This window comes from Suncus etruscus, chromosome 2, assembly GCF_024139225.1.
Source record: "Suncus etruscus isolate mSunEtr1 chromosome 2, mSunEtr1.pri.cur, whole genome shotgun sequence".
Lineage (NCBI taxonomy): Eukaryota > Metazoa > Chordata > Mammalia > Eulipotyphla > Soricidae > Suncus > Suncus etruscus.
In genome coordinates, this window is record NC_064849.1 from 18,057,611 (window position 1) to 18,070,270 (window position 12,660).

At 51.3% G+C, this 12,660-nt stretch overlaps 1 protein-coding gene across 1 annotated transcript in view; it reads right to left on the bottom strand.

The window, feature by feature from the left end:
• Positions 1-1,795: 1,795 nt before the first annotated feature.
• The window catches only part of MROH2A (maestro heat like repeat family member 2A), a 47,570-nt gene continuing 36,705 nt past the window's right edge, over positions 1,796-12,660 (bottom strand). The window contains 13 exon segments of the mRNA XM_049768906.1: positions 1,796-1,917; positions 2,334-2,399; positions 2,582-2,684; positions 4,290-4,421; positions 5,662-5,817; positions 7,335-7,517; positions 7,808-7,954; positions 9,011-9,125; positions 9,339-9,485; positions 10,277-10,335; positions 10,337-10,474; positions 10,565-10,724; positions 12,266-12,420. Of these exon segments, the coding sequence (XP_049624863.1) occupies positions 1,796-1,917; positions 2,334-2,399; positions 2,582-2,684; positions 4,290-4,421; positions 5,662-5,817; positions 7,335-7,517; positions 7,808-7,954; positions 9,011-9,125; positions 9,339-9,485; positions 10,277-10,335; positions 10,337-10,474; positions 10,565-10,724; positions 12,266-12,420 (1,683 nt within the window).

The window sequence follows — 12,660 nt, forward strand, 5'->3', positions numbered from 1 at the left end:
TAGGGTGCTGAAGATTGAGCACAGGTAGGCTACATGATAGGCAAGAGCCCTCCTGGCCGCACTATCTTACAATATTCATGGGGCGAGTCCAACTCCCACATTCATACGAGGCAGAACAAGGAACATGGTAAAGTCTGTTGGTCTGCTTAAATAAAGGCACCGACTTCAGCCATCACAAAAGAAAAACAATATACAAACTAAAGCTTGAGAGCTGCTTTATTATTAACCAGTTCTATCCTGGATGTCCAACTCTCTGAACCCACCTATTCCTGTGCAATGGAAACTAGCAGGTAGTAGAGCGGCAGGTGGGACTGGCCAAGTCTCCTTGGCCCTGACTTTGGGGAAATTAATAATAAAGAGGAGAGGTTGTGTAAAACCCAAACCACCCCCTTTGGAAATGACTAGGGGGTTAGCCCCTACATAGTAGATTATTATCTACACTGAGTTTAGATAAGACAACCCAGAGGGAGAAGGCTGAACCAACATCACTACCACCACCACCACCCCACCCAGGAGGAGAAACCTCATCAGAAGAAAAAGGCCCCATTAAGAAGAAAGAAACCCTCCTCAAGAGTTCAAGTCAATTCCCCACAGCCACTCTCAGCTGCAAAGTGAGGCCCAGGCCCAGCAAGGTCTTGCTCCACTTCTGGGGTCACCTGCAGCCCAACTTCGGTACGTCCATCTTTTTTTCATAGGGCTCCATTCTCGGTCTGGGGAAGCACATGTTTCTGTTCCTTGCATTCTTTTTTCTTTTTTCTTCTTTTGTTTTAGGGCCACACCCAGTGGTGCTCAGGGATTAATTCTGGCTGCACTCAGGGATCACTCCTGATGAGCTCAGTGAACCATATGGGTTGCTGGGGATTGAACCCAGGTCAACCACATGCAAATCAAGTACCCTCTAAGTAAGATTTCTTGGCTTCACATTGGGGCACTCCTGAAATTTCTTCCTTGGGGAATAGTAACTGCACACTGGTATGCAGGAATAATGTCCAAAGGGGGATGCAAGTTTAGAGTTTGGGCTTACCACAGAGTCGCTGCATTTCACAATCTCTCCAAACCCCTCCCAAAACTCAGAGCCCCGGGGGCCTGCCTGCAAATGTGTCACTGAGCATGGAGAGGTTTGGAGATTCAAGTGGTCTAGCAAAGCCACCTGAAAAGACCCCATTTAAAAGGCCTGGCAGCTGAGACTCTTCTTGCTAAGATAATCAACTGTGCCTAGGAGGCCCTGCCTTAGATGATGTATCTCAGTGAGACACACATTCTCTACCTTTGCTTCCTAAATTTCTAGACTTGGCTACACTGCTTTCTTTCAGGATAGGCTAAAGTAAGTTAATATGGTTGGCCCAGAACATTTCATAGTTGATCCAAATTATTATGTGCATTTCTTATCTTTATGTGATTAACTTAGATAGCTTAAAACAGTGGTGTACCTAAGAGGAGAGGCTAGGTTTGGCAGTAGTAGGAGGCCCTACTATTTTGCTGCTTGGAGAATACTGTAATGCAAGTGGAGAGTCAGGCCTTTAGCAAGGCCAGATATCCACAATCCTTAGAATAGTTGGAATCACATAGTAGCCCCATGTGGGGGCACCCTCTAACCTTTCTCTTCCTCCCCCAGAAGAACCTGGATGTCTTTTCCCACCACTTCCAATAAGGAAGTGAGTGGCGCAAAAGGAAAGGGAAGGACACCATGACCTTGAACAATGCTTTTCTTACAAAACCATCACAAACGGTCCACAGATTACTCCAAAGAGAGACAGCAGAGGTATATCCAGGCTGGGGTGCTAACTGGGACCCCCTAAGTACTGCGTCCACGGGTAGCCAGAAAGCAATGTTGACTACAGGAGTCCAGGATTTTGAGAGTCTCCAGTGCTGCCCTGTGCACCCCAGTATCTGAGTCCAACTGCAGCTCCTGGAGAGCTGGGTGGAAAGGACAAGAGGGGGGACCACCCACATTCTCACCCTGGCACAGTAGAGCCTCAGGAAGGTAAGCAAAGGGCCCAGGGCAGGCTCTGGTTGAAGAACTATAATTCCCATCTCCCATAGAAACTGAATGTAAAGCTATGTGTCCACATATTCTGGGGTTCTGGCTGCTCCACCATGGATGGAAAGACATCCCCAGACCTCTGCTGTATGGAGTAGCTGACAGAACCAGGGTGGAGAGATTTGTGAAGGGAACCCTGTGGAGTCCCCCTGTCAGAGTTACCCTCCTGGACAGACTCACACTGTGTACTCCTTGGTGCCCCACTTCCATCCCAACCCCCAATACACTCTCAGGTCAGCTGGCTCTTCCCTTGGGCAGGGAACCATTTTTCCTTCAGGACAGCTGGACTCACAATTGCGCAGAGCTGAGAAGTCCAGCCGTTTCAGATAATGCGCGGACATCTGCTTCATAATGATTCCTACAGTGACAGGTGAGACTCAGTGCCACAACATCCCACACCCATCCCTGTGAAAGACACGCTTCAGCCTGGAAGCTTGCAGCCCCATGAATAGGGAGGGCCACCTGAGCCCTTGTCCATGCTCCATCCATCACCAGTCCCCTGTCATGAAGGCTCCAGCATCCGGAGAAGCCTCCCATCACCTGCCAGATTGCATGCAGCAATTCTGATCCTGGCCTGGCTGCTTTGCACATAGGTCATGGTCTCCAGCAGGAAGTTGTAGAGAACCTCGGGCTTTTTCTGCATCTGTGAGACACAAAACAGTGCACAGGGTCTTCTCAGAGGAGATAGGGTGAGTTCCTGGGTGCTTACAGAGTTGTTTCCCACCTGTCTGCTGAGTAGAGTCACTGTATAGAGGGACAAAACAGAGCAGAGCAAAGCAGAACTGTCCTGAACCACCAGCAATAAGCAGCAGAGCCTATCACATCTCTAGCCCCACAGCCTCAGGCCTGACCCAGAGGACAGATCATATGTGCCTGTGAATTAGTCTCTTGCCTCTGCAGTATCCACAAGTAGCCATTTGGCAGTTAGAATGTGGCAGGTCCCAATAAATGTGACCAGCACTTGGATTTAGCTTCTTTTTCATTTGTTTTGCACCACACCAGGTAGTGCTCAGTTACTTCTGGCAGTGCTTGAGGAACATATGTGTTACTGGGGAATCAAACTGAAGTTGGCCATGTATGAGGCAAGCACCTTCACCTCTACACGACCTCGCTGGCACCTGCTCCTTTAGTTTTTGGAAAATTAGAACACTCCCCCCCCCAATGCAAACTACCACATAAGTAATTTGATTACACATTGAAATAACAATCTTGGGCCTAGAGAGATAGCACAGCAGCGTTTGCCTTGCAAGCAGCCGATCCAGGACCAAAGGTGGTTGGTTCGAATCCCGGTGTCCCATATGGTCCCCCGTGCCTGCCAGGAGCGATTTCTGAGCAGACAGCCAGGAGTAACCCCTGAGCACTGCCGGGTGTGGCCCAAAAACAAAAAAAAAAAAAAGGAAGGAAGGAAGGAGGGAGGGAGGGAGGGAGGGAGGGAGGGAGGGAGGGAGGGAGGGAGGGGAGGGAGGGAGGGAGGGAGGGAGGGAGAGAGAGAGAGAGAGAGAGAGAGAGAGAGAGAGAGAGAAAGAAAGAAAGAAAGAAAGAAAGAAAGAAAGAAAGAAAGAAAGAAAGAAAGAAAGAAAGAAAGAAAGAAAGAAAGAAAGAAAGAAAGAAAGAAAGAAAGAAAGAAAGAAAGAAAGAAAGAAAGAAAGAAAGAAAGAAAAGAAAGAAAGAAAGATCCACAACAAGCTCTGCTTTAACTCTGTGCTCACAAATAATCCCTGGTGGTGTTTAGGGAATTTTATGAGGTGACAGAGAAAGAACTGGAGTCAGCACCATGCAAGGCAAATGCTTTAACCCCTGTTCTCTCTCTCTACCTCTCTCTCTCTCTCTGACACACTTTCTCTCTCTCTCTCTCTCTCTCTCTCTCTCTCTCTCTCTCTCTCTCTCTCTCTCTCTCTCTCTCTCTCTCTCTCTCATCTACTTTTGCCTCAGCACTACATGAGTCCAGAATAGCCCCAGACCCTGCAGGACTTACGAACATATCCCAAACACACACACACACACACACACACACACACACACACACTACACACACACACACACACACACACCCACAGATCTATTTCTGAACCTGGAATCTGGTTTCTCCTTCTTTTATTAATGTGGCTATAGAAATGTAGCTGGGGATTGGGCTCACCTCACGCTTCCTGGGACAATGCAGCGTGGCTATTCCTGAAAGGCCTCCAAAGGGTCCCTGCATTGAGGGTGGTATGGGAATCCCTCAGGTAGCCCCCATCCATGTACTTACCATCACAGAGCACAGAGTGTTCTGGAAGGCCATAATCTGATCATACACAGTGGTAGAGCTTGAGCCTGGAAAATGTTCCAGCACCTTCCATCCCCAGAAATGCACACACTGGAACATGGTGGCCCTGCAAGCCTGGGGATATGAGACAAGAGGGACAGGCATGAAGAGCAGGTTTGGGTTCCCCCAAAATGCCCAAGGAGTCTCAGGAATCCCATAGGCAGACAGGTAGTGCTCTGAAAGTGTCCAAGGACCAGCACCATGTTGGCCTGTATTAAGACTGCAGAGAACTTATCCATGTAGAATGCAGGTGACAGTTTACATGCACCTTCTCACAGCAGCACCTCAGGCTCTGCCTCCAACCTGCAGAGGGACTGGGTCACATTGGAGACACTCTGATAGAGCTGGAGGGTCAGAGAATAGTGTCTCCATCTGTACCCCCAAAACCCTCTCTGAAACCGGGATTCCCTTGTTGGTGAGAACACCCCTTAAACTCAGTCCATGAGAGGGGTGAAGGTCAGTGATGAAAGGGGATATCCACAGTGTAGTATTGGAAGCATTAGGAGATAGCTGGGTGGGAAGGCGGGCCCAAGCTTATAGGCAAGACACATGAGAATCCCTGTCACTGGCTGGTAGATGCCATTTCAACTACCCCTGATCTTCCTGAGAAGTCACAGCTTTCCCAGTATGGAGATCTTGTGCTCACTGCCAAGATTTAGCCAGAGGAAATAAAGTTGTCCCATTTTGGGATCTACCTGATTTGGGGCTGGGGGGACAGAACTAAGGCCAATGCTATTTGGAGAAAGATGAGGACACACCTAGCAGTGCTTAGGATGGAACCTGGGTCCTTGTGGTGCCGGGGATGGAATTTAAGGACTCTGTGCTCCTTTGAGCCCTTTCCCCTAGAATGAGGGTTTTCCCTTATGTTTTGGAGTGGAAAAAGTTCTTCAATGCTCAGCCAGGAGATGTAATGGTGGGCAGTGGGTCTCGGGGCTCATCCAAACATCACTCAGCTAGGATTGGGGGGGTCATGAAATAGCAAGTATCAAAGCCAGCCCCCACACAGCAGATCCATGCTTGTTCCCAAGACCTATCGCCTCAGTCCCTTCAGGGGAGTCCTCAAGGTGATGGAGGTTCATAGAACATGGCAGAGGGAGAGGCTGACCAGCTTCTGTGATTTCTTATGTTGCTCTGAGATTAACCAGGAAGGCCCTTTGCCTCAGCCTGAACAGAGGATTCAGAATTTGGTGGATTATGGTCAAGCAGAGGGAGAAGGGGAAGGAAGGCTGTGGCCAACTGAGCCATTATGTGCTATGTGTCACGAAGGCATCTGTTTGCCTTTTGGGGACTAAAGGTTGCACCTCTGGTGTCTCACCTGTGCTGCCTCAGAGCAAGAATCCTGGCAGTGCAGCATGAGGGGAATCCAGGCCTTCTTCATCTCCTCTTTGAAGAGGCGTTTCTTGGACAGCCTCACCACCTGGGACAACTTCCCAAAGACGATAAAGGATTTCTCCCGCAGCAGCTTGTTCTCCTGATCCAGGCACACAGATCAACTCGGAGTTGGGCCAGCCCACCTGTCTACCCATCCCCAACCGCACCAAGCCTTCTGAATCATTCCATCAGGATTTGTGGGACTGGACATGATTCAGGTAGGTCATAAGCCCCACACTCACACCCACTGTCTACCCATAACATCACAGGAACCCCAAAGCACTCCTAATTGCAATGGCTTATGTGATGTCAGTGCTGAAGAGATGGTTTCATGAGCTGAACACAGGCATTCCATGCAGGAAGCTCAGACTTGATCCACAGACCCCCATGTGGTCCAAGCACTACTGGGAGCAACCTCTGAGCACTGAATCAAGAGCAGTCACCAGCACTGCTGGGTGTGATCCAAAAGCCGGAAACAAACAAATAAAAAAAAAAGTAAAGGGGAATTCAAAGGGCCTTGGTGATGGGTATTAATATTTTTGTTTTAAAAAAAAGACAGAGAGAGGCCGGGAAGGTGGCGCTAGAGGTAAGGTGTCTGCCTTGCAAGCAGTAGCGTAGGACGGACCACGGTTCGATCCCCCGTTGTCCCATATGGTCCCCCAAGCCAGGGGCGATTTCTGAGCGCATAGCCAGGAGTAACCCCTGAGCGTCAAATGGGTGTGGCCCCAAAACAAAACAAAACAAAAAAACCACAGAGAGCAACTGAATGACAGTTTAGCAGGGTAGCAGTATAGTATAAGCACCCAGGTGCAGTCCCAGGCATAGGTCCTCTGAGCCCACCAGGAGTGACCCCTGCACATAGGAAGGAGTTGGCCCTATGAACAAAATCAGGAGTTAGTTTCTGAGTGCAGCCGGGTATGGCCCAAATTTAAAAAGGAAAAAATAAACCAGTCCCAGGATGGCAAGGTGCTTGCTTTGCATGTTGCTGACCTATGTTGATTTTTAGCACCCATACAATCCTCTGACCACCATTAGGAGTGATCCCTGAGCACAGAGACCAGGAGTAAGGCCTAAGTATCACTGAATGTGGCCCAGAAACAAAGATAAAAGCTAAATAAATAAATAAGCAAAAAATAAAAAAAATCTAATTTACAAAAAACCCTAAAAAAAATAAATAAGTGGGGCCGGAGAGATAGCATGGAAGGTAAGGCATTTGCCTTGCATGGAAGAAGAGTGGTGATTCGAATCTCGTCATCCATATGGGATCCCAATCCCAAGCCTGCTAGGAGCGATTTCTGAGTGTAGAGCCAGGAGTAACCCCTGAGCGCGTGCCGGGTGTGACCCAAAAAACCAAAAATATAAAATTAATTAATTACATTAATTAAAATAAGTGAAAAATTAGTAATAACAACAACAAAAGGAAAGTTCATTCTTGAGGATGAGAACCTCTTTTGACAAGAGCCTTTTGATAAAGAGCCTACTGATAAGTATACAGGCTTGTGCTCCATCTGCCTCCCCATCTTTTCTTTGTGAGGGTCAGATGCAGTAGCTCTCTTGAGTAGCATTTGGGGGACGACCAAGAGGCTGATGCTCTGAGCGGGGACCTGTGGGCCTCACATTGTTGAAGAAGATCCTGCAGTGCTCCGAGATGGTTCTGAAGAAGGCACCCAGGTCCCCCTCATGGAGCTGGCCCAGGATCTTGGCCAGGGCATCCATGCCCTCCGAGGTAATGCTGGCATTGTCTGGCTCCCTCAGGGCGCCCAGACACTTCTCCAGCAGAAGCTTCCTGTACTGCCGTACCTGCCAGCAACCAGTGGTCAGTGCTCCCTGTTCACACAGCCCCCTCCACTCTCACAACTACCAGCACCTGCCCCCTAAACCCACCCCTCACAGCACCCACCATAAATCTCCTCTGCACAGCCTGCATGGCCTCTCCACCCGCCACATCTGCCAGTACCCATCCATGCACCAACCACTGCCAGCACCAGCCATCAGCACCCACCGACTGTTAGTACCCCTTGCCCTCACTGTCCCTGCTCTAGTGCTACCCTTCCCACTCCATTCCACCCCCCCAAGCTGAGGCCCAGCACCTTCTTAGGGGCACCCAAGGCCATGTTGCCGAGAGCACGCAGAGACAGCACCTTCAGGGCACTGTCTTCCTGCTCCACGCCCTTCTCCAGAGCTTGTACCATGGGCCTGAGCAGCTTCTCCTGGCATAAAACTGGGTCACTCATGAACTGCAAAGAAGAATGTATACCAACTACCCCCTCAAGCCAGGCCCTTCCTTGCCTGTGGCTCTCTTCAGTGCCCAGAGGGGTCTCCCTGGGAGTGGACAGGGGTTCTGAGCCTATAACCCCATCTACTACAAACCCTTCACTCCTCCAAGCCTCAGTTTCCTTCTCGGAAAAAATGAGGGCAATGGGAATTCGATTTAGAAAAGGTGGATGTGATGTGTGCTTGTCACTCAAGACTCAAAAAAGTGCATGATGGGTTTGACCAGGTTGACCAGGTGCCAACTCTGTATCCAGGCAGAAGTGGATGAGAAGTATAAATGTCATCTCACTTACTTGGGGTTCACCTGAGACCTAGCTCAATATCCCAGTGTGTGTGAATGTGCATGCACACGTATGCCTTAATTATTGGGGGTGAGAGGTGGGGAGCTACACCTGGCAGTTTTCAGGGCTTACTCCTGACTGCACTCAGGGATCACTCATGGCAGTGCTCAAGGGTCTGTATGGGATGCCTGGGGAGGGAGGGAGGGAGGAAGGGAGGGAAGGAGGGAGGGAGGGAGGGAAGGAGGGAGGGAGGGAAGGAGGGATGGAGGGAGGGAGGGGGAGGGAGGAAGAAAAGAAAGAAACAAAGAAAGAAAATGCAATCACCCAATTGGTGATTCTAAACTCAATCATCTACTCTTCATCCCTGTGCGAATCTGCACTCTGCTCTTGTTCAGCTCCTACAACATTGTGGGTATCAAGCAGCCCTTATCCTGAGGACCCCCATTGATGCCCAAGTACGTGGAAAAGAGCCCCAGTGCCCTCCACCTGACAAAGGGAGTTCTCCTTCACCTTGGCAACTTCAGCAACACCAGGACCCTGGGAAAAGCCAGGGTGCCCCAGACTGTGGCTGGTTCTCACCATGTCCTACACCCCCTAGGTGCCACTCAGGCTGTGTCTGTTCTTTCTCCCCAGACCCTACCAGAATTCCTCAAGTGATGAGGCGTGGTAGGAGACCCTGTCCCCTCTCCGCCCGCCCCCAATGCACATATACCTCCCGAGACCCGGGCCCAGTCTCACTTCCACGCAAAAGGCGGTGCTGCTGATGCGACAGCTCAGCACCTCGGAATCCAAGCCTCTGAGCATCAGCTCCGACAGCCGCTGGCAGAAACCCTCTGCATTGCGCAAGCACAGCCTGCAGGGGACAGCACCCCAGCACCAGGCGGGATGGGCAGCTCAGTCCCTGCCTGGTGCTTTTGGCATGGGCTAAGAGTGACCAGGACCAGTATATGTCATCGCTCACTTTGGGGGAGTTTAGATCAGTGTGTCTTTGAAACCTTCTCATTAACTTCCCTTTAGAGGGGGTCGGGAACCCGGGGACCTTTCATTCCCCCGCTCCTAGACCAACCAGTGCCCCCTGGCCAGCAGGCCCACTCCTTGCAGGAAGGTGGCACTGCTCTCCAGCAGGGTCCACACACCCTGGTCCTCCATGCTCTGCAAGAGCTGCTCATTGTTGACTCTCCTAATTAAAAGCTGCATAGACTTGATGGTGACCCTGCAAGAAGATGAGCCCAGTCAGGCAGGGGCTCCCCTCAACATGCCTTTGAGGGCTGGCCCTGAGCAAAGTCTCTGCAGTGGGCCTCAACACCAGAGAATTGTAGTGGCCTCAGGAACAGCCCTGAGAGGATGTCTGCAAATTCTGAGCTTTTCTTCACTGGATATTAAATCAGTTTCCAGAGCTGGAGAGGAAGTAAGTACAGTGGGAAGGGCATTTGCGTTGTACACAATAGACCCAAGTTCTAGCTCTGGCATCCCATGTGGTCCTCTGAGCACCACCAGGAGGGATTCCTGAGTATAAAATCTAAAGTAACCTCTGAGCACCGCTGGATGCAACCCTCTTCACACACACACACACACACACACACACACACACACACACACACACACAAAATTAAATCAGCTTCCAAAATTGTTCCCAAGAAAGAGGAAGAGGCAGTCTCTGAGTAATGAGAACCTCTTGAAAAACCTGGATCCATAGAGGCACCAAGAGGCCACTGCTCGGTTTAAGGGCTCTTCACATCAAGATCACACCCAACCCCTGGGCAAAGCATACCCAATCCCAAAGTCACACCCCACATAGCTCCACTCCTGCCACAAATCAGCATCCTCTTCATGATCACATCCACCAGAGACCCTGCCAGTCCTGACTATGCCCAATCAGAGATCATAACCCAATCCAGGAGCCACCCCCTAGTAACCTAAGGCCAAACCCAGTAAGGCTGTGCCCAGTTTGAGACTATCCCAGTCACAGAGCAAGCCTAGCCCCGTCCATGCCTCCCAGAGCACCTCTGCAGAATGACATCCGCTCCGGCAGCGGTCTCTGAGTGCACTATCCTCCAGGTCTTTCAGAACAGGCGATTGGACCTCGTACCAATGGATACTGCTGAGCTGCACCAGGAGGGTGTAGAGCATGTTTGGGAAGAGGTCCAGCAGCCTTTCGTTCTTGTCCATCTTCTCTATGAGCAGGTGGATGGTACAGAGGGTCTGCTAAGAGAAAGACAGGAGGCACTGAGTGCCCATGCAGACACCCAGGTGCCAGAGCGAGCCCTAGGTCCTGTCTCCCCCACTGCTCACCATCAGCGGGTCCACCGTGGCCAGGCGCCAGATGTCGGACTTGGACTTGGGGGTCTCTTTGGGGGAGAAGCGCACCTGCAGGCGTCCCATCAGCCCTCGGAGCATGATGTGGGCAAAGGGTGTATTCTCTGCCACCGCCAGCCACACCTCCTTCAGGTGGCTACCAGAGACAGAGGCCAGCACTGTAGGCTGCCTGTCATCTGCACTGGAAATCCCGAGAAGGGTTTTGGCAAGAGCTGAAGCTCCTGGCCCCAACCTCCATAGTTGGTGGACCTCGAAGCCAGGATCTCTGCTTCCACTGAAACCCAATGTCTCTGCCCATGAACCTGGGAAGACCAAGCTCATAGAACTGGTCTCAGAGACATCCCAGGTGCAGTCTGAGGGGGTCAGGATGCAGGGTTGGAGGAGACCAGTCCAAGACTGCCTGTGGACATTACATGTCTTGTTTCTATAGCACACCTTAGGAGGAAGCTGCCACCTGCCTGTTCCACAGAGAATGCCAAAAGGCCCTTGGGACTCAGAGCCTGGCACAGGCCTTGACCTGCCCTCCTGATCTCCAGGCCCAGCTGAGAAAGGTTGAAGTGCAGGACTCTGAGGAGGGGGTTCTAACTCCATTAGTCTACAACCTCAAGTAGATCCTGATATCCACATCCAACACACATATGTGAAAGGTTGAGTTTGGGGTCTGGGGCTGTGGGGAGCGGCAGGGGTCTGGGACAGGAATGGAAGGGGTGAGCATGGTAGTAACAGAGCCACAGCTTGGTGGCCAAAATCACAGGGTTCTTGGAAGCCAGAAAGCAGAGTCAGTTGTACCTGAGGTGAATGGGAAGGACAAGCTGCTGGGCTGGGAAGTTCTGCCCAGCAGAGCTCGGTGCAATCTGTGGGCCCCATAAATGGGGACTGTGCAGGAAGAACACCGAGATAATGAAGAGTGTGGCTCCAGCTTGTGACGTAGCTAATGGAGGGCACCACTTGGTGATGGCCCTGCCCACCGAGCCCCCCTGTTCCCAGAAACCAAAATCTTTTTCAAGTCATTGGTCTGCACTGCCCTCCCCAAGCCCCATGCCTACGCTTTAAGCAGGCAGCCCCAGACTGAGTTGGCTCCTTTCTGCTTGAACTTTGTAAAGTAGCAGCTTTCAAAGTGACTGCAATGTTCTGCAATGCCACCTCCTCTCTGAGGTACCTCCCCAGATGTATGAGGGTCAACCAGATACTCTCCCCAAGACTGGGTTGGCAACCTGGGCAGATGCTCGACGTCACATCAACCAAGTACAGGACCCCAGCTCTGGGTGCAAATGCATGACATGAAGGAGAGGACACAGCTTTCCAGGGAGATCTTGAAGGGTTTGTGGTTTGATCACTGCAACACTGGGCCCTTCCAGTCTCCTCTTGGGTATAGTTGGCAAAAAGGAGGGATAGAGGGGGCCTTTTTTCCAGGGCCCTGGGGGTCACATCCTGAAGAAACCCAATATGGAGGGGCCCCTGCTGCTCTAGTCCACAGCAAGACAGCAGAAGTGACCCCAGACATGTGAGAAGGAATAGGGTTAGGGTGTCAGCTCCAGACTCAGGTTCCCAGGGGAATTGGGTGGGGAAGGGTGGGCAGGGAGATAAGGCCGAGCCCTGCATATCTCCAAAGCCACCTGGGGTTGCTGAATCGAGCTTGGTCTGGACCACAAAGGCCGGATGAGGCAGAGCACCCACCTTTCCATGGGTAGCGGCTGTCTGAGCAGTGCTGTGAGCACGGTCTCCCGGTGGTAGTGTGCCAGCAGGAGGATACCCTCCACCAGGAGGCGCCGCACCTCTAGCTGGTCCACCACAGGCAGGTGCACTAGGATGGCACCCAGGATCTCAGCCACCTGGGAGGGTGGGTGTCACCGTGGTGACCTGCAGCCAACCACATATACCCTCCTCCCAATTTACACAGCAAGCATCCCCCCCCACACACACACACACCTCCCTGGTCTCCTGCTGACCAGACCAAAAGAATTTGGTTCCTTCTAGAACATCTAGATTCGCCTCCTACTCCTCTCCTCCTCCCTTTCCCTTCCTTTTCTTCTCCCCTTCTCCTATCCTGCTCCTCTTTTTCCTTTTCTTCC